This window comes from Tympanuchus pallidicinctus, unplaced genomic scaffold (assembly GCF_026119805.1).
Source record: "Tympanuchus pallidicinctus isolate F22 unplaced genomic scaffold, pur_lepc_1.0 scaffold9, whole genome shotgun sequence".
In the NCBI taxonomy this organism is placed as follows: Eukaryota; Metazoa; Chordata; class Aves; order Galliformes; family Phasianidae; genus Tympanuchus; species Tympanuchus pallidicinctus.
In genome coordinates this window covers 14,447,648-14,473,979 of record NW_026294813.1, presented here as the reverse complement: position 1 = coordinate 14,473,979, position 26,332 = coordinate 14,447,648, and the positions used below count along the sequence as shown (strand labels likewise).

General features: G+C 43.7%; 1 protein-coding gene across 1 annotated transcript in view; it reads right to left on the bottom strand.

Moving 5' to 3' along the window:
- CCBE1 (collagen and calcium binding EGF domains 1) overlaps positions 1–26,332 on the bottom strand; it is an 88,978-nt gene that overhangs the window by 5,410 nt on the left and 57,236 nt on the right. The window contains exons 3-9 of the mRNA XM_052670586.1: positions 17,607–17,659; positions 12,582–12,716; positions 11,698–11,835; positions 7,511–7,617; positions 2,399–2,519; positions 190–329; positions 62–97 (exon numbers count right to left, since the gene is read on the bottom strand). Of these exons, the coding sequence (XP_052526546.1) occupies positions 62–97; positions 190–329; positions 2,399–2,519; positions 7,511–7,617; positions 11,698–11,835; positions 12,582–12,716; positions 17,607–17,659 (730 nt within the window). The remainder of the gene's footprint in view (positions 1–61; positions 98–189; positions 330–2,398; positions 2,520–7,510; positions 7,618–11,697; positions 11,836–12,581; positions 12,717–17,606; positions 17,660–26,332) is intronic.

Sequence of the window (26,332 nt, the reverse complement as noted above, 5' to 3'; positions counted from 1 at the left end):
AAGTGCATAAAGAGTATCTAACAAGCCTGCACTTCATAAGGTACATTGTGCTTCTTCTCACCTTGCTACCGTCTCTCCCCGGTGCTCCAGGTGGGCCCTGCAACAGAAAAGAAAGTGTTCACAAGAATATGATTGGTTGCAGGCCTAAGCTCAATCATACAGTGCATGAGAGGAGGTGAGAATACTGACCACGGGGCCCCGTCTGCCCTGTTTAATGTGGGATATATCTGGAGATGGGCCCATGGGTCCCATTGATCCCCGAGGGCCTGGCTGTCCAGGTGGTCCAGGTGACCCAGGAACTCCTTGACTTCCTTTTGGTCCTGGTGCCCCTGCAATTGACAGCAAAGGTTATCTGCCAGGGAAAGCCTTCAGCACGCTTCATCAGCATCTGCAGTGGGGATTGGCTATTTTTTGAACCACCCAATTGACTGGTTACCTTAACATGCCCGAACCCACAATGCAACCAACATAGAATTCATTTTAGATGACATCACTCCTTGTCACAGTAGCTACAAGCAGTTTTAACAAGGCAATGAAATCCTGTGTATTCAAAAAAAATCCAAAGAACAACAACAAAACCAACCAACAATCCAACAACAACGGCAACAAAAACACACACAACCCCCCCCTCAAACAAACAACAACAACAAAAAGCAACCAGAAAATAACACAAGATTGCCACTGCCAAGTGGTTGGTGACACAGACCAGGGATGAAAAGAAAAGCAGAAAAGTCTCATTTTCACACAATGAAGAAAAGGGGAAAAAAAACAAGTCACATCTCAGAATCATCTGAGAAAACTCATGGAGATGTTGGGTCAAAGCCACCTACATGACTGGCACAGAAGCAAGCCCTTTTCAGCAGTGATTTACAAGTCTCTTTTTCACAGTACGGCAGCCAAGATATTAGGGCAAGAAAAGCTCTGTTCTTGGATTTTACTTTATACCCTTTTCAGCTTCTGCTGTCTCAGCAGAAAATGCTAGTTTTTAGGAAGCAGCCAGGCAACAAAGTAGAGTTTTAGATCAAGAGAACACTGTGGAAAGCTAAACAGAAAATAAGGCATCTAAAAGAACATCTGCACTGAATAAAAGTTCATTAAAATGTCATTGGCAGAAGTGCTTTGTAATTAGAGGGGAAAGCACCTTCCTGCACACTGAAGTCATGTGAAAGTCCCAAGAAACGAAAGGCAGAAAAAAAGCGCTCATAAGGGCAGAATATTCACAGCTAGGGTTTTCAGGAGGAGTAAGTTGAGCGATGAACACCTCAGAGTGCTGCTCAAGTCTCGGCACGCTGCTGGTAATGGCAGAGCAGGGGAGAAGGTCAGCGGAGATGGAGAGAGTTCTACAGTACCTTGGACAGCTCAGTGATGGGACCAGGTGGGAGACATGCAGAGCCAGCCTGCGACAGAGAATTGCAGACGGTGTGCCACACGTTTCACAGGCTGACACAGAATCTCTAGCCACACTGCCCTGCAGTTATGTTGTAGTGAAGGCTGAAGATACTCATCTTCCAAGAAAATGAGGTAAAAGCTCAAAAAAAAAAAAAAAAAAAAAAAAAAAAAAAAAAAAAAAAGAAAAAAGAAAGAAAGAAAGAAAGAAAGAAAGAAAGAAAGACTGCACAAGTGGAGACAAATGAAGGGCAGTTCTGCGTGTAGAGAATCAAACCTGGCAAGGAATATCAGCTTGTCCTTGGTCAGAGTATTCCACGAACTCAGAACAGTACTAAAATTCCCTGCATTTACTGCTAGCCCAAAATCAGCTTTGCATTCAACAGTTAGCAAAACTTTAACCACCATCCTGCAACCACCATAGGTTGCAGGATGTCTGGCTTAAGTTAGAGAATTAGGAACTTTGCTTTTCTCATTGTTTCAAAAACGAAGGTAAGAGTGTAGTTTTACTGTTCAGGTTTCTTTGAATCCTGAGCACAACATAAAATCAAGAAATTAATTCTTGCAAAACCAGACAAGGAAAAATAAAACATTTGGCACAAACTCCCACAAACTGAAAGCAGATCTTCTGCTCTATTAACAATCTTAAAATAATAGGCATTTCTGAAATGTAATGCAGGGTGCTTAAGACAGAGTTAAGAAACGGGGAATGACAAGTGAAGCAGGTGAAACATCGTAGGGAGAGGGAGAAAATTAACACATACAGAACAAAACCAGCTTTGCATGCCAAGAAATATGGGGAAACAAGGAAATACAAGGGACTGTTGTTAGACAGTTGGCAGAGGATGGCTGAATAATGACCAGTGTGTTTTTCAATTTATTACAAATTAAAATATAATCATAGCAATCACAATATGTAACACATGAAATCCTGTTATACTGGAAGACTGAAGCTTATTATTTTTTCTGATGGCAGTAATTCATACCCACATCCCTCTGGTCTGCGTCTTACCTGGAGGACCTTGTTGGCCAGGCTGTCCCGGGGGGCCAGGGATATATGCATTAGATGCAAGCACTTTTTCACCAGTGATTTGCTTGCTAAGATCAGCAGCATTATTTGGTAGCAAAGCAACCTGTCAAAAGCAAAAATCACTGTAAGCTCTCCATCCTTAAGCTGGATAAATAGCACTCTTGATTAAGCTTTCATGAGGACAAATAGCATATTTGTGTACTTCAGAAAAAATTGTAAAATATTTATTGATATCCATATTCATAATAAAACTGTTCTGCAACCTTAGTCAGGATTACACTTCACATGACATCAAGCCACTTAACACATGGAGAAAAGAAAATGCAACCATTATTCCCTGATAGAAGTAAAATAAATCAGTTCTGCAGCTAATTCTTAAAGGCACACCAACAGCACATGGCTGTGCAGATGAATTGCCCGATATAGGGGCACAGGACATGAGAACTGGATGGGAGATCCTGGAGATTATTTACACTTCCTGCATCACGTACCAAGGATTGGAAGATACCACGTGAAAAATATGACACCATTTGATTTTAAGGCATTTATACATTCTGGTACTTTACTTCCCTTGGGATGTGGAGCCAGCATTTTGTTAGTAATCCTGGTTTTACCTATAAGGCTGCCCACCTTCCAAGTCATCACGGAAATATTGCAAGTCTATCCAAATGGAGGACACAAACAATTCAGGTGAGATACAGCAAAAAGCTGTGAAATACAGAAGTCTGATAACTGCTTGGCATTTCTCAGAAAACTTCTCTTTCCTCATTTGAGTTTCCTTCTGTTCATTTTCTATGCTTTTTCAGGCCAAAATCTGCTCAGATATTTACATTTGAATTGCTGCACAAGCCCCTAACATCTCAGTGGTTTCAATGGGAGACCAAAATGCTTTGTAATCACACTGTTTGACCCAATTGAGCTTGCATCTGCTCTGAATAAAGACACAAGGCAAAAGCAAGTAAGAATGCAAGGAAAACTGCCTGCTGTGGTTTAAAATGTCATTAACCATTAAATATCAATTCCTGCTTGCCCAGATTGAATGTATTTAATAATGAAATATATTTTAAAATATTCTGCAAGTGCTTAGTGTGTCCAGAGGAAGCTGAAGGGAGATGATAAGCCAGAAGGCTGGTCTACAGCGAGAAGTTTATTAATGCTGAATGGGCTGCATGTGGAGTGGGGAATTCTGCTCTGCCAATCTGAGGAGCTGTTTCAGCAGGGTCAGGATAGATCCACCCCTGGGTCATCTTTGTTGCTCACTGGACTCCGCAACGTTTGCATAGGAGAGGAGCATCAACTAATATGTACAACTCCTGCCTTCTGCTAGTGGTTTTAATCAGTTGTTTGGAATTCCCTGCACTGTTCTCAGGACTCCTCCTCATGCAATTATTTGATATATACTCTCCTGCCCTTCACACAAGCTTCATGTTTGTAAAGCACTGAAAAAATAGTAATGCTATGCACCTGCAACACCTACTATATGTGGGCAAATTTCTTTTGGCAAACAAGTTATTAGTGAATGAAAGCACATTGAAGAGCAGCCAGTGTTGCTTGCAGTTTAAGGCTGAATGCACCAGAACAGTTCTGAAGGAAGAAAAAGTAAGGAAAGAACACTGGAAATGCAGAGCTCCCAGTGGCACTTCATAAACAATGGGATACAAAATATAATGAGAGAAATACAAGGGTTTGGCAGCCATTCCTGACTTGTGCTTTGGAGCACATTGCTGCTCCAAAGGCAAGGTGAATGCTCTGAATATAAACTAAACAACAAGATGAAAGCCTTACAGGAATCCCATGTGCTCCCTCCTCCCCTCTGGAAATCAAGCACTTCACAGAAGCACCACAGGGTGGTGATTTAGCATGCCTGCTGCTCTGGTGTTGGCCTTTTGCGCTGTCATGTTGGATTTTCAACAGAAGAAAGTCTTCTTCATTTACCAATGGCTCTGTCTGCTGACAAGCTTTGGTCAGCACACTACAAACATGAAAACCTGACAGCACTGTATTGTTGAGGCAGTTTTAAAATGAAAATATTTTTGCTGTCATCAATGTCATCAATCAAACAGGTGAGGAGCACTTCATCTCTGCCAGCCTTCCTCAGCAGGAACACTTATTCACACTGAAGAAAAAGTGAATGTTTCTCCTTGAGAGTGGCCACCACTGAGTGTCTCATTAATGGATCTTCTCTTCAGAGCTTGGGCCCACGTGAGGGAGCTGCTGGCTTCTGCACAGCCCCTGCTGTGAACAGCTCTTCAGATTGCACTGCAAATGGCCAGCCTGGATTAAAAAGATGCGACTCATCATGAAGGAGATTTGGAAGTGTGTTCTTTTCTGTTGCATAAATAAAATACTGGCTTTTTCCTGCCAGCAAGGCTGTTTTAACAATAACTTAGTTTAAAAAAAGATCACATAGCTGCTGTGAAAGCATCTACACATGCTTCCCCTCTGAGTCAGCTGGACTTAGGCACACACTGGGAATGCCAAAATACCCACGATCTGGTCTAGCTCACTGCTCTTTGATACCTTCTGGACAGAAAATGGCTGTTACATGCACTACAGCCAAACCATGTGTTTTTGATATTGACTCACATCCTCTCAGGGGCTGGCTATACTCACTAGCCTAATTTCTGTTTCACCTTTTAACTCTACGAGGATCTTGATATAGAGTGACCTTGACTTTCTCCCTCCACAGCTCCAAATCTCAGTGGCCCTTGAAAAATATTTTTCCACATGCTTGCAAATATTAGTGAGGGACTACTTTAAAGAAAGGCATTGCTAGAGATAAGATCCCATATATTCAGTGTTGAATGTTGCATGTGGAGTTTTGGGCAGTTTCTAGATCTGTGGTATATGTGACTCTGGTAGTGCTTCTTGGTTGTGGAATTCTATCAGTGATTTCTAAATACAATTTTTAAATATACCTGCTCCATAAGATCTAGCCATCCCCCAAATGCAAGAACTCAACTGCTTACTTGATTTCTTAAAAAACTGACTGTGTGTCAGCATGTCAGCACATCCCTTGCTTTTCCAGCTTTCTGCTTTTCCTCCTTCCTACAAGGCCTGAGATCAGTCTAGATCTGCCCACAGCCCTCTAGAAAATCAGGAGAACAATGCAGCCCATTTGATAACCACGTAAGTTGAATTTCTGTACTTGATCCATAACCTATTCTCATGTTGGATCTGGAATCCATGCTGCAATCCTTGGAGAAGGTGCTGATGACATCAACCACCTCCTTTCACCCAACAGTTTGTGCACACTCTAGAGGCTGCAGTGACATGAATTCAATTCCCTCTTATCCTAAGAAGATCCAAAACCAAACTTCCGACCTCCAGAAGCACATTCCAATTCACAGTTGTAGCATTTGCAGGACTGGATCCTTCTGAGACTCTTCTGCTATACATAATTTGATGTGAAGTTTGTAAAATCAAAATCTTTAACCACAGGAATAAAGACCAAAGAGTTATTCCCATAAATTGTCTGTCTGGCAGCCAGCAATGAATTTTTATGTACAAAACAGAAAGCTTCAACCGCAGATACTGAGATGGCCACAGGGAGCTGTTAGCGAAACGCAGAAGTTTTGTGTCTCCTTGGGCAGAGGAGCAGCGTGAGGCCAGATCTCTTCTCTGCGTGGGTAAAAGCCCTGTAAGTGGCAGGGTAAGAGATGCTGAAGGCATCTAGGGATCATCTCTTCCTGCTCTGCATGTGGCTCAGCTCAGTGGTCTTTCTCTGAGGATGCCAAGTTGATCAAGTCCCACAAGGAAAATACTTGGGTACAATTTAGTCCATGTACAACGACAGGAATTATCATTAAGGCACAGCTACAAGTGCGACAAGTGCACACAGCACCAGAGTGTGCCAGGCTCTCAGGACTCAGGCTCCCAACGCTGATGAAAACTTTCCCTTAATCCAGGCGATTCGTTTCCACGCATTCCTGCAGCAAACAGATGGCCAGCAGCGCGGTCCCAGCGCTCAGGCAGCCGCGAGCTGCTCAGCCTCCCAGCCACGGACGCAGGCGCTGCGCAGCGCGGCTCTGCTGTGTCCTGCTCGCTGTCCACTAGCAGGAGCTGTCTGAAAACCAGAATGTCTTCCACGTGCAAAATTCTGTCACTTTTCACGTTTGTCTCCATACGGGTTCATAAGGAAAGCAAGTTGTTTTTGTTCGGTTTTGGGGCTTTTTTTTTTTTTTTTTTTGAGATTTTTGAAATAAAGAATATGTCACACTTCAGTGTATTTAATTTTAGTGAGGTAGATTCCTTTCTCCCTAATGGAATTACACTGAATGAATAACATTAAATTCAGCAGGTGAATATACCAATTTATGTTTTGATGCAGTGAAATTAATTGAGCAGCTTGACTGAAATGATGACAACCTGCCAACATGGACTGCTTACACTGACCCTGCAGAGCATTTCCATTTCAGAGAACTGAATATTTGGAGGAAGTGTCACCAGAAAAGGCATCTGCACCTGCGTACTTGGTTCTCCAAACCCTGTGTATCTGCATTCTTTAAATCCTACCAAAATGCAGAAGGAGGTCACATATAGGAGCAAACAAAGTTAAAGGTCAGGGGATGTTTTTGCGTGCAATGTAATCAACTAAAAACTCATGGCTGAGGCTTTTTTTCTTTTAACAATCAAAGCTGATGTGCGTGCTAGTGATGTTTTATGTCTAGCCACACACCTCCTATTTGGCAAGCATCCTGTATCAACAACTTGGTAGTGCAAAATCATATTCTCCCACATTCCCTCATCAGCAGAATGTCTTGCACTTACATATACTTGGGGTGGATCAAGTCCAAAATCCTGTGTGTTCAGAATGAATGAAAAACTGAGGAAAGTGCATCTTGCCAAGAAACCTGGGCTCACGTTGCAAGAGGTTTTGCCAGATCCTGTTACCATAAGCTTGAGTAGTAATTTGCTTACAAGCAGTGCAGAAGCATAAAGAAGAGATGCTCTTCCTATGCAATTTTAAAACACGTTGCCATCATCTTCCAGGGCAAAAGTGTGATGTGGCAGTGACAGTTCCAAACACCTTAATTTATACTCAGTTGTCACAAAACACGCAGATCTCGTAACATGATTGATCAACGTTCATACCTTTTGCTTCAGTTGTAAAACCGTCTGCTTTATTTGATGAAATTCCTTACAAGAGGCACAGCATGTCCCTGGTTTTGCCACGTTTTCAGATTTCTCAGAAAGTCCAGCTGAAAGAAAGCAGTTTCCAATACAAATATAAAGATCCAAGGAAAAGAAGTTCATAAAGTAATTGCAAAAGCAACTGGAGTTTGAAAGGTCTTTGCATTCCCCCAGACTGTGAAAAGAAGAGGCAATCTCACCATTATTAATGCCTTGATGTGAGCTGCTATACAAGGCTGAAAAATTTTTCAGAGACAGCTCTGAGCTCATTTTTAATGCAGCTGTTTCCAGTTAACAATCACCAAAGTATTTATTTTTTTAATACCTGAAAAAGTTTACACCCCTTCTTTTATCTTTGCATTTAGGGCAGACCGTTCCTACAGGTCTGTCTGGATTTACAGTGCCCTGAAGGAGCAAATTTTCATATGCTGTAAATTACAGTATAACTCCTCACAATGTGGCCATTTCACTCACTCTGCACATACTGCTCTTTATCATCATGCTTTTTCCCCACGTGAAGGGAGATTGGGATTGAGAGCAATGATAAGGATTGAAATCCACTGGAGTGACTGGGTCACACCAGTGAATATGCTGTAAGAACGGGATCTTTTCAAGAATCCTTGAAATGATTTGAATTGTAAAAGATGCTGCAAGTGCTTTTTTGTATGTGTCCTTTTCCTGGTCCCGTACACAATGAATCATTTCTGCATCATAAACAAACAAGCTTGTTTTGACAGATGTCCACTGAAAGAGAAACGTGGTTTCCAAAACACATACTTGCAAATTCCAGATAAGCATTTTTTCTTACACACGCAGTTGCTGAGAAGCATAAAGTACACAAAGGCTCTGCATGTGATGTGTGGCCTTGTACGACGTCTCCAGTAAGGGCTGTTGGACACCTTGGCACACCGATCCCTCAGAGCATGCTTTGTAACGGAAAAGCTGCGGGTTCTCCTGGAATGTACTTAGCTATTGTTTTACATTCCTCATATCAGCTTTAGCACCCTCCATCTTTTCCTAACTGTGTACTGATTATGAAAAAGTCTGCATCGTTTCTAATACAAGCAGAATTTTCTAATACTACATAAGTCACGTGCTACTTGACTTTAAATGTCTACAGCGTCCAGTAAGGGACACTGCAGCCATCAAATGGTCACCTACAGACCATCAGTGCACAAACTTTGAAAAAACTTTTCAGTAGTTTTCGTCCATTGGGTGTAATTTATCACATAAGCCCCTGTCTTACTGCAGATAGCAAGTGGGACTGCAAAGGCAGGATGCTGGAATGACCACCAGCAGCACGGCCTTGGTGTAAATCCTGAATCAGTCAGAAGATCAGGAAGCAAAGGCTGGGGGTTTTCCCAGTCACTACCTGCCTGCACGACACTGCAGTCCTATGGCACTGTGGTAATCCACAGCTCTCCTCCCTATTTCATTTAGCATTTGTCTAAAAGTAAGCTTCCTGCTTTCAGAGCTTCCCAGCCCTAGTTGATAGCGCATGGCTGAACAGCTTTCTGTGCTGTGCTTGGATGGCTCAATGTTTATGGTCAAAAGGTATTCCAGGGCCTTCTCCACTGACCTTCACATACAATGGTTTCAACAAATTACAGCTATTATGTCTCCCTGACCATTTGTTTGGCCACAGCCCCTCCAAGAAAGACTTTACCATTGGTCATTTTGACTCTCACCAATGCCATTTTGCCCATCTCTGACAGAGCTTGCAGCACGTAGGGGTTTTTTTTTCATCTTTTTTTTCCCCCCCTTAACAAGGACATCTCTTCATATTTCTACAAGGCAAATTTTCTCCTGACTGTAAGTCTGCACTATGGTTCTCTCATGGGTTCATCCTTGTCAATTTTTTTCAGCTCTCTAAAAACATGAGAATGCTCTGACATGTTCACCATCAGACCTTGGTAAGATTTACAAAAGCCCACTTAGGGAGACATTTTTAAAATGTCCTTTTTAAAAATTTCCCCTAAAAACTGTGTTTGATACTATTCTTAACCAGATTTGTTTTAGTAGGTATCTTAACAAATGAGTTCCCTCATACAACACACACACTGTGTTAAGAAATGTTGCTGACAGCAACATGCGGTCATAGAGAGAAACTGCCAGAACCTCTGCTGTTTGGGACTCCAGCAGTCCCACCAGAGTCAGTAGAATTATGAGCAGATTAAGCAGCAGTGAATTTGGCCTCTTCTTTCATCATAAAATGCAGTTTACCTTCCAGAAAGATGTGGTACATGGGGCTGAGGACTGCAGATAAATAGGGCTGTAACAGCCCGTGGAGGTGAACAGCATGGGGGTCAGCTAATGTTTGGAAAATACCACACCAGTGAGATTTCTGCAAACCCACTTGGACTGATTTATCTGAGGAAGAAGTCCAACAGTGTCACATAAGCAAGTGTGAGCTGTGTCCCCAGAGAGGGATGGAATCCCCTAACTCATACCAGACATGAGTGTTGATTTGCCCAAAGAAGGAGTCATCCATCAAACACTCGCTCTACCCCCATCTGATCCTGCATCAGGACCAAAATATGAATACAGCCAGACTAAAGCACGGAGAAAGCCAGAAGCCACCTAGGATAGGCCAGAGGGGCAGGCAGCAATCAGCTGCAGCCTCCCACGCATGGTGCAGACACTGAGGTCACCCACCAGGATCAGTTTGGCCAGCGTTGAGCAAGACACTTACATAACCTGTTTTCATTGCACAGGGAAACTAAAGTTACTGCAGAGAAGGCTTCAAGTAGCCCCATTTAGGGAGGGTTTCTGAAGCATGAAGTCCAGCTCATGGGTGACACAGAGCCTTCCATCTAAGCAAGGTACTGGTGAACCCTTCAGTGCTATCAGTAAGCAGCTCAGGGAGCAACGTGTTGTCTTTGCCCTTGCTCAGAGGGCTGATGCTGGATGAGAAGGAGATGCTGGCAGAGCAGAGCTCTGCAGGAGCTGTGCTGCGGGCGGTCTTTGCACGGAGGCTGCCTGGTGGATCATCTGTGTTGCATTATCTGGGCTCAGCCTGCTGAGATGGTTTAATGTGCCTGCTTCAGAGCGGGTGGCTCTATTGTCTCTGTCAAACACAACGTTACTGTGGATGCAGGAAAAATGCTCCCTGTTCTCGCGTCCCACTAACAAATCCAGAGCGTTCAGTGGAGCTCACTTGTAGCTCAGAGCCAAAAACAGTGCTCAGGCTGCAGCCTCCGTGCATGGCAGGATGAGCACAAGAGATAGTTCTCCAGCAAACACACAGAAAGCGTAAACCTGGAGAGAGGGTTTCTTGAAAATGTTTCTTGAAAACAGAGTGCAATTGTTTTTATGGCTATGTCAAATTGCTTGTTTCAAATATCAGAATGATTTCCACAGCCCTGAATGTTTCCAATGATCAGTTATCCTGGATGCTTCGGACATTACCCTGTCAGTAAATACGAATTAGCCAGAGGAAAATTTAGCTAAAAATGCTATTTGCAAGGGGATTATTTATGCTATATGTATTTCCTTAATGCCCCCCCCCCACACACACTTATAAAGGAAAAATATCCAAACATTTGAAAATGACAAGAAACAACTAATGTTAATGGAGAGGCTCCAGCCACTTCATTTGATTATCAGGGGAAAATGAAAATTATAAATGGCTTTGGCCATCCAGTGAGACTTAGAGCACCCATTGATACATGTGCTCAGGCATTAACAGATTAACTTAGGTAAGATGCCATTCATCAGAAGAGTGAAGTTTCCTTCTTCATTTCCCCCACCCTCTTTTTTTTTATTTTCCAGAGCACAGATTGTTGTCTTCCTCCCCGTTTTTAAAATTGCCCTATCAGTATTTAATCTTCAGTACTCTAAATACTGTAATTTAATAACTGGGATGAGGTCAACAGTTTCAAAGTCATTTACACTCTGTACACATTCATGCTCTGAAAACAGCAGTGAAAAGGAAGTACAAGCCCTTACTCTCACCCCTTTTTCGTCACAAACTACTTCCAATGGAAAAAAACCCCATCTCTTGAGCTCTGGGCTGTCCGTAGCCTCTTTGGGCAAATAGTACCAATGCTCCATCATGCACACATACAGCAGTGCTTCCTGACGGCCAGACGGAGCCTCGTGTGAAGCAGACCCTTTGACCCCAGACCTTTAACCCCGGCAGCACGTACCTTTATCTCCCTTGGTGCACGTCCTGCCATCCTCCCCCCGGGTGTAGCCTTCGTGGCACTCACACCTGTAGCTGCCCACAGTGTTGACGCAGATCTGTGAGCACAGTGTCCCATTGCTGGCGGCACACTCATCGATGTCTGGAGATGAGTGAGAACAGAAAGCGTCCTGAAGCAGGAGTTTTCACATCTCGGGTAAATAATAATCTTCTTTTTAAAGTACCAGGAGATTTGGGGTTTAAATAAATAAGTGGCTGCAGCACTGCTGCTGCTTCAGATCGGAGCTCTGTGCAGACCGACAATCATTAACACACCCGTCATTTTATCAGTGAGCACTGTGTGAGTGTTTTTTGCACCAGGCAGCTCACTAAAAGCTTCATCCTGACAACCCTGGCTCCCTGGCATGGCAAACTAAGCAGGACACAACTCTTTGTGTCAGCCACATGAGCACAGCTGCGTGAGAACTGCAGAGAATCACAGGACAGTGAGAACTGTCCTGAACCAGATCCTTCCCATCTGAATGGAACCCCAAGGACTGGTTGTCCTAATCAGGCATGGTTATAGTGCTTTGAGGGTTACACCTAGAACCGTGCCCCTCTTCTCAAATACTACTCATAACCTACAGGAGGAATTAAGAAAGGGAAAACTGCATCACCCTGATGCTTCAAAGCGCTTAAGTGTATATGGCTTTTTTTAGGTACTGCCCACCCGTAATTTCAGGAGGATTTAGGTATCTTAGTCATGGGGACCAACACTGAGCAGAATTAAGAGCCACATTTAATATGCAACTGTAAAGAAAATAAAGAAGTTTTGAAATCTAAACTGACCCCTAAAGAACGTGAAGAAGGAAAATACGTCACGAACCAGAGAGAAGCACTTCTACCCACCCAGGCAATACGGCTTCTCCCTGTTCCTGTGTCTCTCCCGATCGTAGCGGTACCCAGGATAGCAAGTGCACAGCACCCGTCCGAAGTTATCTGTGCACTGCTGTTCACAAGGAGCTTCAGCACACACATCATAGTCTATGGAGAGAAGTGCACGGTTAGGAGACAGTATTCTAGATGTGGCCTCACCAGGGCAGAGGAGAGGGGAGGATCACCTCCCCCAACCTGCTGGCCATGCTCTTTTTAATGCACCTCATGGCAACGGGGTTATTTATTAAAACTGGCTTTTAAGCAAGGGATACTTATCCAGTTTGCAGAATTTAAGAAGAATTTTCAGGAATTTTACATTACCTAGAAGTTTTTTGCTGTTTTCTTCCACAGTCCTTAAGTACTGATCTAAGCATTTCATATGCAAAGTACTGAGAAATACAGTATGACAAACTGCCAAATCCAGGTAGAAAATATATCACAAAAGAAAGTTAATTAAAATCACGCAGTAACTGTTCATACCTAGCTATAAACCTCGTAGCAAGGAACACACTGCTGAAAAACCATCATCACCCCTAATAACAGCCATGTGAAGATCAGGATGCATTCAGTCACTAGCCATGCTTGTGAGTGAGATCCCAGAAATCTGCCTGAGGTCCCACTTCAAAACCCCAGGAGAAGGAAGGAGCAGGAGGAGCATCCAGCCTCCATAGCAGCTCAGATCACCCTGCTGAAGGCTGGGTTTTATGCCACAGCCATGCTCTGAGGTTATTTCAGAGGAGTATCGCCCTGCACACGGTGATTCACAGTGCTTGGATAACCCTGCAGCAACAGAGCACTGTGTGGCCAAGCAGAAGCATCCGACCTCTGCTCCAGGCATAACACACAACACCCAAACCTACGTGTTTCGACTGAGTTCCCAGCAATGCACTGTCTTTCCATACACACAGTATAAAATGATTAAAACCCCAAGTCATTACTGACTCATGCTAATGACTAGCAGACATCTCTGCTAGTACGACGATTTTTCCAAACAATTAAAATGAATTAATAGATGGAAAAGCAAGTGAAACCACATTTGCTATATGGAGTATTCAGAACACATGTGAACAACTGTGGGCAGAAGTGACTGTGTGCATGGTTACAAAAGTGCTCCAAATGGGGCTTAATGAGCCACGGTGTGCCAGCACCAGTATGGCACACCAGAGCTCCTTCAACTGAAAAATACTGTCTCAGTGCCAAGCATTTCCTCTCTTGTTACCTTGTGAATCCTTTCTTTCCATTGCACTTCACAGTGGGTTGGCTTTAATGCCACCTGTGTCCGTGGTGCTGTGGTTGGGGTGGAATAGTGTAGATGCCTGGGTTTGGAAAACATGGCCACTGCCTTCAAACTTGGACAACCTTCTGGATAGTTTGGGCTTTTTCAGTGACACTGGGGATGCAAAGTTTGGAACTAATAAATAGTCACAAATATAAAGGGCCAGAGGCAATTTTTCTGAGCATGGCTGCTATTTTATTTTTCCACATAGATGTGGTTGATTGCAATGACTGGCCTCTGTGCAGCAGCAAAGTTGGAGTACTAGGTGCTGCATGGAGCTCCTGGCACTGCTGCAGGCTGCAGGCAAGGGATGGGGCTGGATGGTGCTGTAGCACATGGGAGCACGCCCTTACTTAGCTGAGCATGCCTGTGCCTTAGGCAGTTGCCCTCACAGATGCTGTATTTAGCCTGTTCCAAAATTTGGCCTGTTCAGTCTATTCAGAGCTGAGGAAGAATGATCTCTGTTCTCACTGTGCTTCCATGAATAGACATACACTAACAAAATTAGGAAAAAAAAAGAAAAAAAGAACATAATAAAATAAAATAAAGCAACAGAGCTGGAAGGGGCCACCTTCCATCCAAACAGGATTAACTACGTGCAAGCCTTTCCTCAGATGTTCAAGTAACCCACACTTAGGAAGCCTTCGGGGATGGTACACCCCACATTCCAAAGATGAAGTATCCTTGTAAAGGGTAAGATTTTTACTAATGCCTGTTCCAAATTCCCCTTAATGCCATTAAAGCCCATTATTTTTGTCCTCCTCTCCCTGGCCATGAAGAAGAGTTTGCTTTCTGCTTTGCAGCCTTTTCACATAAATACTGTTAACAGATCTCCCTTCAGACTTCTTTCTTCTAGACTAAACAGGTCCCATGTGGAATGACTCCCTTAGGAACGAGGCAAAACTTGACAAAAGGTGCTGTGGCTCTTGGCTGTGGATACCACCTCTGCGTGCTATGTAGCTATAAGAATACAGGATTCCTCACATGTCTGCCCCTTCTTCACCAGCCCTGTCTCAGGAGGTTTGAGGACGAATCAAAGCTGCACAGCAAGGATCAGGCTGTTTCAGACTTCAGGAAAATACGAAGCACTGAAGGAAATAATGCCTCTATACATGCCTCAATGAATTCAGGAATGACAATGCAACGCAGAAGGTTGCATCAAGGAAGTTTCTTAAGTAGCATTAGTGAGGAGAGAGCAGATCTTCTGAGTATTTGTCTGTCATGGTGTGCTTTGCATGAATTAGCCTGAATTAATTTGGTGAATTAGCCTGAAGACAAGAAACTCAACTAACAAATCATTGGTAGGAAGTCTGCTCTTCAAGAAGCTGCTTCAGACTACAGCTCTACTTTAATGTCAGCAACACTGTGAGGCAGGACCTGCTTGGAGCTGTCAGTTTCTGAGTCAAAGAAGAGGAAAACTATTCTGGTAAAAGTGCAAAGATCTCATTTTGGCCTGATCTGTTGGCCAAGTAGAGTGCAAATCAGACACGCAAAGGAAACTCCTCTGTTTCCCAATGGTCATGGATCCCTGCTCTTGCAACTGAAACCTATAGAGAGACATTCAGCCCAATGCCAACAGAATGCAGGACACAGCAGCAGGAACTCAGGTACACTAAGCTGCTACACCAAAGATGGAAGAGGAAAAACAGGACAGAAATGAAAGATGGACATGGGCAACCCTTTGGAGAAAGAGTGTGTTCAGATAGCAGCTGCCGAAAAGAAAGGCTGGTGTGCAAGGGAAGGGTCTAGGTCTCTTCTGACCCTTCTCTCTGCATCCACTGCTAAATCACAGAGAAGGTGAGGCTGGAACTATTTCTCTGAGCTTTAGCTTGCCAGCACTAGATTAAAAGGTGCAGATGTGCTCTAACAAGCTCACATCTGCAATGTATTTATGTGCCTGTCTCAAGATATGCATTTCATGCAGCTCCTCCTCCAAGACTATGCCAAAACAAGGTGCAAAGAGCCAAGTGATGTATTGTAACAGAGTAAATGAAAGAACTGCTTCATTGAATCATGTTTCTCATCCCTACATCAAAAGCCCAGATTGTCTTGGATGTTATAGCAGCTGCTGTGGGCTGCAGAATTCAAGGCAAAATATCTACTGAGCTGAAAAGGGTGTGAAGAGACAAAGGGATAGCAGCCACAGCCAGTGGAGAAATTCAATGAATGGCAAAAACCTAGGTTACTGAGATGCAGTTAGTAGGCAGGATTAAGTAAAGTCAGTGGGTACACAGAAATGCTGCTTTCATAATCACCTGAAACCTCAAGAGATGAAAATAAGAACCCTCCTATAATTTGCCATGGCTCTCACTATATTTTCTCTCCCATTACTTCTTCTGCTGTATCCATTATATTTAGTGAAAATAACAGCATATAGAAGTGTTACAATTGACAGGAAAGCAGGAGGCCAGGCTGCAGAGCCCTGGCTTTCTTCCACCCTGAAAGGATTCAGGGCTTCTTCCTCCTACGCACAGACAGGGTTGAACAAACCCAGCACAACCGTCTCCTCCAAGTGTCTCGCACTGAAGCCATCATCTCACATCGCACACCCTGAGACAAAACTGCAAAACCACAGAACAAGGATGCCCTTGTGAGCACCCACGATGCCCAAACCCATTCCTCCTCATGGAAGCAGGAAATGTACAACTCCTGTTCTTAAAATATGACATTTAATATCTTCTTTTTTGTACAGATTCCATGAGTGTTTCCAGCCAACAGCAAAGGTACAAAGGACACAAACAAACAAAAAAAGAGACAGCAAGACTGGAGTTTGGTTTATGATCCCTGTTGGCTGGAGACTGAAATCCAAAATTCAGCTAATATCAACAGCTGATATTAACAATGATAATTTGTCACTTTTCTTTTTGAAACATCACCATCTCAAGCTGAGACAACATCCACCTAACCTGTTTTTTTGGAGGAAATGAATTTTAATGTATTGTTGTCTCTGGCCATTTGCTCCTGCGTGGCCCCTTCTCCTCTCTTATAACTTCTGAGCCAATCTCACTCAAGGTGGGCAAAGTGTGAGGAGTGATGGCTCTTGAGGCTGGGCCGACCAGCAGAGGCCTCCGCCACGCTTAAGGCAGGCAGACCTTAGCCTTTTTCTTACAAGAGATGTGCAATCAACTTCTGAGCACTGGATCCCAGCACTCTCTTTCAAAGCCTCTGGGCAGCCTGTCAGGAGAGACAGATTTCCTTTCCACTGTGAATTTAACCACCCCTGGTGATTCTCAGTCCCTGTGCTCACAGCCAGAAGATGTGGTGAAAAAGAGGCATGGTATGGCGATGCTTTCCCCTTGCTGCCTGCAGGAAACAGGTGACAAAAGCAAGACTTACTCACCTGGTCACTCCATGCATTTCCAAGTCAAATCTCCTCTGCTAGACCACAGGGGGAGCATGAGCTCCTGGATGCACAGACTGCTCCTGGACGCACAGCCAAGAGCAGCATGTGGCTCTGTGTTTGCACCAGGTCCTGTTACAAGATCTGTGCAGCCACACGTACTCAGGGAGGATTAAGGCTTGGCATGCTGAACAAAACTTTTGGAAGACGCTGATTTTTTTATTTTCACAACAATTTCTTGGAAATGGTTCCATGTATGCGGTACAGCCCAGGCTGTGGGCTGCATCAGGATGCTCTCCCAGACAGCAGTGCAGAGAATAGAGCACACATGGAAAGACAAATGCACAGGGAAAGGAAAGGTAAGAACAGCAAAACCACATACCTTCAGGGATGCACTGTCCAAGTACAAATTTATAACCCTTACAGCATTTTTTCCTGAAAAATAATAAAACAAAATAATGAATAAATAAACATATTCTCTAAAGCTTGGTGTCTCTTTTAAAAACAGTTACAGATAGGTTATGGTTACAGATGCGATGAACCAAGCCAGCAGAGGATCCTGAACTTTTCTCAGTGTTAAAGAACACAAAGTGGAAAGCCATCACTCAATCCACAGCATCTATGTTGCTCTGCTCAGAGAACTGGAGAGGATCACAGACATCTGAAAATCTTGCTTTTCTGTGTTGAAAGGACACAGCACACCTCAGTGCTGTCCTCACACACAAGCCAGGTTGTAATTTTCTTGATATGCTGAAGGGTGTTTTCAAACATCTGTCATTACAATGTAAACTTGCAGAAAGGGGTAAGGCTCAGCTTGGAGTTCAAACGAGATAAATGTTATCAGTCATTTCTCATCTTTTAATAAAACTGGAAGGTGATAAGTGAAATATATTGAATATTTCATTTGCAGTGAAAAAGTGCATCTTATATGGGCAGCAGGTCAAAACTATAGTGAAGATTCAATAGCATCAGATCCTTTTAGTGTGCCTATGGTATGAAAAAAGTCTAAATGATGAGAAATCAAATGAATTTTTTTTTACCAAGCTGTGATGTCCTGTAAGTAAGTGTTCAGCCATATCAGCCTGCTTTCTTTCTAGGCAGCACACTAGAGCAGGATGTTGGTGCCTCTTATCACCCCAAGAGCTGCTGGCTGCAGAGGCTCCTGCAGTGACCTTCAAAGGGCCCCAAGCGGTGCTGGCTGGGACTTGCCAGAGAAGCAAGCTACCATTCAGTGTGCTACTCAATACAGTCAACGTGAGGTTCTGGAGGAAAAAGCCCACGTGTTTCACAAATTTGCAATTTTTTACGCTTGCGGATCTGCTGAAATATCCGAAAACATCCATTTGCTCTTATCCTTTCACTCAACAACTGACGTCAAAGAGTGCTAAAGCCACGGCAGTCAATGACACAACAGTCCCCACGACAATCAGCAGCCATCACAAATCATCATTATGTTGAATATAAATCAGCTGTCAGTTGCAACTGACCACTTAAAACAAACAACGCGTTACTCCAAACTATGTAAAAACAAACTTTGGCTCCATATTTTATCCGCTTCCAAAGATTAGCTGGAATATAAATTATGCTTAATGAAGGTTGAACATCTGAAGAGGAAGCCTCGCTTTGTTATGCAAACAGTGGTCCCTCATTAGACTTTTCTCCAAACACTGCTGTGAAGCTTTATCTGCAAGACAAACAAATGTAGGAGGAATGGGTTCAAAGGTGCACTGGGGAGGCTGTTCATACACCACGAGCCACGCCAATGGCTTTCCAAGTGCACATTCGTCTCCTCCTGTCTGCAGAAAGAGGGGAGGCTGATGAAGGGAGAGCTGGGAGATGGCAGAGGTGGGCCATGAGATTCCGGGCTGTGGGTTGTGGCAGCCAAAACAAAAGAAATGGGAGCAGCAGCTGTCTCCATTTCTTCCCTTCTCCCTGGGAATTCCCACCTACTTTCCAGGTTTAGGCCCCTGAAAAGCCCTGGTGTGTCTTGGGCAGAACATGGAGAGCTCAGCACACGGCCTGCTCCTGGGGAGGGCTCGCAGCTGGGCACTGTGCTGGAACTGCTCCTCTCCTCTCGAATCACCCAGCTTTTGGTTTTCCCATTGCTAAACTGATTAACTGATAAGGAGATCTGGAAATATTTTCTCCAAACACCTGATTCTTTTTTCCACATAATGAAAGCTTTAAATCAAACCAAAAGAAGTGGTACAGAGGATGGATGCTCTGTTCTCAGGCTGATGTTCCAGAAATTCCCCATCATACTCAGTTCCCAGCTCAGGATTATGGATCTCTTTGAGCATAGCCTGTGCTCAGCAGCAAGCTTCAGACACCAGCATGATTTTGCCAAGGAAAGTGCTACTTCAGGGTTAACACACAGGAAATACACCGATACCCATTTCCCTGAACATGACATCCGCAACCTTGGGATTCCTGCATACTTTCCACATTCCTGAGGAGAAATCTGTCAAAATGATAGACATGTGAGCTGATCATTAGCAAAGGCATTTTAATAGCAAATACTCATTTCCAGACATCCAGCTGCAGGTTGACATGTCTAATCAAAGTTGCACAGCAGCGATCTCATTACACAGGCCGAGAGGGAAGAGAGGGTCCCCACTGATAATTTTCACTACTGAATAACTTTCAGGTCAGCAGTTGCTACGCAGCCGTGCTTGCAAGCATGCAGCAAACACCAACACTTACACAGCTGGGCAAGAAGATCAGTCTCTGAAATATGGAACCACAGGGAAATTAAGTAGTTTCATTAACATTAAGGACTGTTTTTGAAAGGAGGAACTCTCAGGACTTTTTGTTACAGATTTAAAGGGGAGCTTCAGCAGTTGGAAGGAGGAGAGCGGCCCTACAGGTTTTGATTTAGGGTCAAGAGTTTTAGACCAATAAATCTGAGAGGATATAACTCTGTTCAGCTTTCCACTTGTTCCTCCTATACCCAACACACCAATGCACTGGCACAGCCCCCGGCTCCATGTAGCATCACCCCAGAGAGTCAGGACGAAAGGCAAGATGCAAGGAATGTGGCTTGATTAAGCCGTTGCTTTATTAAGTTAGCTTATCTGGGTGCTATCAGCAGTAACTCATGCTAGGTCCAGGCTAGGACCCCTTCCTATAATTGTTCCCACCTGGGGCAGGGCTGCCACCACCCGCAGCCCAGCTCTTGGTCTGTGCTGGGACACTGGTAGCGGTGCCACGGAGACTGGGGAATGCTGAGCCAGGAAAACACAGCTGTGGGAGACAGAGGGAAGGATTCGGGTGCTGTCACAGCTGGAATATATTACAAGTGCAAATAATGGCAGGATAGCAATTGAAGGAATTGAGAATTAATCTGTATCTGTTGGCAGTAGAGTGGCAGTGACTACAGAGCTTGACTTCAGCAGAAGAGGTTGAAAAAAAAAAAAGGTGGGAGAAATATGGAGAGAAAGTTAGGGATGGAAAAACCCAAAGCTTCGTACAATTTTATTTATTTATTCATAATTTCAAATGAAAATAACACGTCAAGGAAGTTCTTGCTAAATATGTCAAAAGTAGAGAAGGAAGAGCACACTCCAGGAAATATTTGTCTCATAGGAATGAAGGAGACACAGAAATCCCCATGGCGAGTCAGAAAGTGAGTTCCCAAAGTAAAATATTATCTTTCTTATATCCTGACCACAAATGCAATCAAGCAGCCAGTGCAAAAGAGTCTCCCATCTTTGTATCTTATATGGTGGAACTGTGTCAAAATAGCAAACTAAAAGCAAGAAAGCCTGCAGCACGCCAACAAGGTGCTCAAGACTTCATTAAAAGAGTGAAACCTGAAAGTGTTCCACGCCAACTGCCAGAACTCTGAGAACATCATCTGTTGTCAGATGACAGCTCCATTTGGCAGGGGTGGCTCCAAGGACAAGCCAGCATTTTCATGGAAAGCCAATGCTCCTCTTGACAAATGTAATTAATGAAAAAACACATTTCTTATTGGGAAAAGGTAGACTTCTTTTTTTTTTTTTTTTTTTTAACAAGGCTTTTTTGGACAATTTTAGACAATACAGGACTAGGGCTGTATGTTGAAGATGTGAGTTTGCAAAGGCCATGGCACAGCTGCCTTTAATTGCAGCATGTGGACTTTGCTGGAGCGGCTCCTTGTTAGGCCTGCTTCGTGTTTCTCTTTGATCATCCTGGCTTGCAGAAATACAGAATGCAGCAAAAATGCAGACAGAAAATACAACAATTAACTTTCCAAAGATAATTAGCTATGTAAACAAGCCAACAAGGTATCTTAAAAAAACACCTACCCCCTCCCACCCCTTTTTCCCCCCTCTATGCTATACAGAATTTGAATGTGAGCCAGGTCTGTCTGCCAAAACACGTACGGACAAAACCCATCTGCAGTGCGGGTGCATTAAGACAGAAGCTCAGTAGCTGCATGTAGTTTTGCCATAATTCACACAGAGAGTAGATTTATGGCAAGATGGTGTAAAACTGAAGCAACGTGCTTTAATTTTGTTTGCCTTTCCGTGGGATACATACCAAAATCTTGAGTAAGAGAGGGTGGCCTTCTTGCAGACGCTCACTCAGCATACACTTTGCCACGATTTCCAGACTTAGCCCTTTTTCATAGTTTTGTAAAGAGATGATTTATGTCCACCCTGGGTGCAAGGCAAGGTCTAACGCCAGCCTTACCCTCTCCAGTGAACAGCACAGGGCACACCAGGAAGTGCAGTATCGTCTGTGAGCACAGTGGGCATATATGTGCTGCTCTGTTTCTCTTGGTGAAGTGAATAGAGCAGTATCCACCCAGCAGCCACAGAGACCCACCTTCACCACAGAGCTGAAGCTCTGACCTCTGGGAGCAAATCAGTGTAGGCACATACGTGGTTTTTCTGAAGGTCAGATTTTGAGTAATCGCACGAATCTCAGTCACGTTTCTCATCAGCTCCTGCAGTCCAATAACTGTAATCACATATTACTGTTCTCTTAAAAAGAAAAAAATCCACCCCACAATCCTGCTATTGCTTTTTGCTCAGTTCTGGTTATAAAAACAGACACAAGAACTGGAGTTCCATTCTACTTGTTGTTAATGGGCAATCTTTGATAAGTTTCATAATTCCTGGGCTCCTCTGTTGTGAACATGAGCCAGGGACCAGATCCTCTTCTGGCAAACACCTCTGCTGAATGACTCTGGGGCCTGTGTCAGGTCCTGCCTGGGGCCACTCTGGTTGATGCTCTCAGACGTGACCTCTGGCTGCTCCTTATTGTAATGTATTGTTTATGGACTCCTCTTGCAGCTGCTGATGTATATCATCTTTTTTATGGTCAAGGGGAGTTTTTACGGAGCAGAAACGGCGGTTCCTTTTTCTCAAGAGGGACCTTCCATGTAGATGGGATGATCTGTGGCCTCTGCAGAGCACACTGTGAACGCGCGAAGCACCTTTCTCTTTGAAGCAGTGAAAAACAACTCGAAGGGGTGCAAGAAATGCTCCACCCTGCGTGGGTACTGGTGGGGCTCAGAGAGCTGCACGCAAGTGGGGAATGCACACAAAGCAGAACAACAGAGTTTGGGGGAAAAGTGGCCTGCAATCCCCAGAGGTCGTCCCATTTGGATTACTTCAGGACTTTTTGGTGCAGGGTAAGGTTTTGGTTGATTTGGTTTGTAGAATCACAGAACATTCTGAGTTAGAGGGGTCCCACAAGGGTGACTGAGCCCAACTCCTGGCTCCAAACCCAATGTCTGCAAGTACTGTTCCAATGCTCTGTCATCTCCAGCAGCTCAGTGCCATGCCCACAGCCCTGGGCAGGCTGTACCATGCCTACCGCTCTCTGGAGCACAGCTTTTTTCATAATCCCCCAGCTCCTGGCACAGCTCCATGCCATTCCCTTGGGCCCTGTTTCTGCCACCAGTGACCTCAAAAGGCAACTACCCCTGTGGACACTGGAAAAGACATTTCTTGTACATTTTATATAGATGGGAACATCATCCTCAACATCACACACTGATTCCCTCAGCACTGAGCTGTACTCTCCTCCATTTTTTCTTTTCTTAATGCAAAGGAATGCTCATGTGGTTTATTGCTAGATAGCATGTCAAAAATAACAGAATGATTAAATAAAAAACTTTTGACGGAATTCATCTGTTTAGACTCAGCTTAATACACATGCTGTCAGCTTTGTCTTACACTCTTTTCTAACAAATTTATTTTATATTTTGGCGTTGACCCAAGAAAATGATTTTGTTTAGTTTCAGGGATGAAACTGGAATGGATTTTGCAGAATCAAATTAATGTTTAACAGGTGTGAAGTTTGAGGAAAAGAAAAAAATGAATTTAGTGCAAAGATGGCACAGTTTGCATGTGCTGCATAGTCTGATGACCTGAAAGAATAAATAATGCAGTAGCCTAATGAGCTGGAGGAGTATAACACATCCTCACAAATACATTTTATTTTCTGCTCAGCTTACTCTAGGGAACCTGCTTCAGCAGGGTTTGGACCAGATGATCAGTCTGATGGATCAGATGAAGTGCCTTCCAACCTCTACAATCCTGTGTTCTATGGTTTTCATTTTTTAAAACAAGCATTCTTCTACATCTCAGTTAAAGTGATCTAAAATTAAGCCTGTGTTTTAGAATAAGTTACTGCTCTGAGATTTAAAGCCAAAAAAGTGAGCAAATGGCATTTTCTTGGTCCACTTCTGACTTTGAATTGGAAGACTGTTTGCCAAATTTCCTTCTAGCCCCATAAACAGCAACGCCTGCAGATAGCTCATGCTCAGCAATGGATGGACACAAAAGTGAGTACAGGATGGTCAGAGTAGATAATCTTAGTGGTCTTTTCCTGCCTTAACATTTCTGTGGTTCTATGATCACAGCATATCTATCTTACTCCTTGTATTCTTAAACTCCCACAACTTTCATTTTGTGGCTCCAATTCCTGACCAAATAGCCCTGAGAGAGAGATGCAGAGCAATAATTTCCTTCAGGAGGGAGGCAAAGGCAGCACCGTGCTGCAGGAGCTGCGCTGGCTGGCGGCAGGGCTCGTGCTCCGTCGCTGGAGTCAAACAGCAATAAAGTGCTGGCAAGCTCTCAGATTGAATGCAGTCCAATCCAGTCCTGTTTACATGGTATCTATCATCAACACGATCATGAAAATGCTGCATAAGCAATGTCTAATAAATGTGTTTTGATAAACAATGGAAGGCAAGCGCATTCTATGCAAGCATGCATAGAAAAGCTCATCATAGAAACAAAAGCAAGGAAATAGGTTTCTAAAACTAGTTCTCTGAACAGGACTCAGGCAAGCTAGTAGCTTGGTCTGTGTTCACTCAGGGGAGCTGCTGTATAAGAATCTGATCCTGATTCTGCAGACATCACTTTGCCATGAACACACACCAGGTGGGAGACAGGCTGATACACCAAGACTGAGGATTGTGCTTAGGCACGCGCTCAACCCTGAGGGTTGCTACAATTGCACTTTTATGAAGAACAGTTGTGGATAATCACTTGTGGCATAAACTTACCCAATTCTGTCCGACATTTGTCACTGCAGACAGCTGCAAGCCTCTTTCTGGTTTGGGTGAGTTCAGGATTTGACTGAAGTCTGCTTCCCCCATAGGTATGTCAGCCACTGTCACCCACATGCAGGCACAGATATAACCCCAGCTTTTCATGTGAAATTCTAAGAATACGTATCTCAGAAACAATTTTCAAGCATAAAGGGAAAATTTGTAGTGGTTTTTGAAATTCAGCTCTGGGAAGAAAGCAAACAAATAATCCCAGCTCGTGATTTTAATAGACTAGGTCTGCACACAGCCAGACACAAAGACATCAGGTTTCAGGAAAGTCAAATACCATGGAAAATAATTTAAGAAAGATGCAGTTGTTCTCTACATGGTTACCCATGTTGAGATGACATCAACAAAGTGTGAGTGTCATGATGACCACTAGGTATGGAAGCTCTACCTCTACCCTGCTGAAAGGACAGGAAAGCTTAGATTGGATGTCAGGGGAAGTTCTTTACAGAGAGAGTGGTGAGGTGCTGGAACAGGCTGCTCAGAGAGGCTGTGGATGCTCCATCCCTGGAGGTGTTCAAGGCCAGGTTGGATGGGGCCCTGGGCAGCCTGGTCTAGTATTAAATGTGGAGGTTTGTAGCCCTGCATGTGGTGGGGAGGTTGCAACTTGGTGATTCTTGGGGTCCCTTCCAATCCAAGCCATACAATCATCCTATAATACTAGGACAGCTTTCGCCATGCAGATACAGGGGATGGTGCAATCTTATCACAGATTAATGAGGAAAACACAGGCACGAAGGATCACTACAGCAAGATCTACTGTTTTTGTGATCTCCAGCATGGACAGGACAATTTTCAACAAGATTCTACTATTCCAACATTCTACTGAGTGCTCTGGTCTTTCCTACCTAGTGATGAAAGCAAAATCAAATAGGACACTGCTGTGCATAGTCTGATATCTCACAGGTAAATTTTCTCCACTTTGACTTCTGAGATGTGCTCAAGCCTGTCTCTATTTTTCTCTGCCCACCTCAGTGCCTGAAAGTTAAGGGGTGATATACTTTCACTTCTCTGCTTATATCAAAGCCAAAAAGCTGACGAATCAAATGGCTGCAATCCAAAAGTCTGTTTCCCCTCAAAAATCAACACTTTTTTATAAGGAAATCACAGCAAATAGCTTCAACCTTGATGTTTCAATGCAAGAAAAAGGTTGCATATATCTTCTGTTTCCAATACACATGCTTTGTAAGACTGAAAAAGAATAGCCATCTAATTTTATACTCCATGAATCACATAAGGGTGCTTAACAGCCACTTATGGAAAAGGGTTTTTATCCTTCCAATACTGGCTTAGAGTCACGAAGGGCACGACCCTGCTTCAGCTGCAGCCAAGGGGACTTTTCCAGTTAAGGCTTCAGACATGTTATTGGAAATCCAAGGGAAAAAAAAAGCATAACATTAGAAGAACAGATTCACAGCATAAAAAGCAGCAAGGAATCCTTGGAAAGCACCTGATTCAAGGAGGGTGAGATGCTCAGAGGTCCTCCCAGATGGATGTCGTCAAGTGTGGATAACTGTCTCACCCCCTGAAAACGTCTGCCAGCACATAAC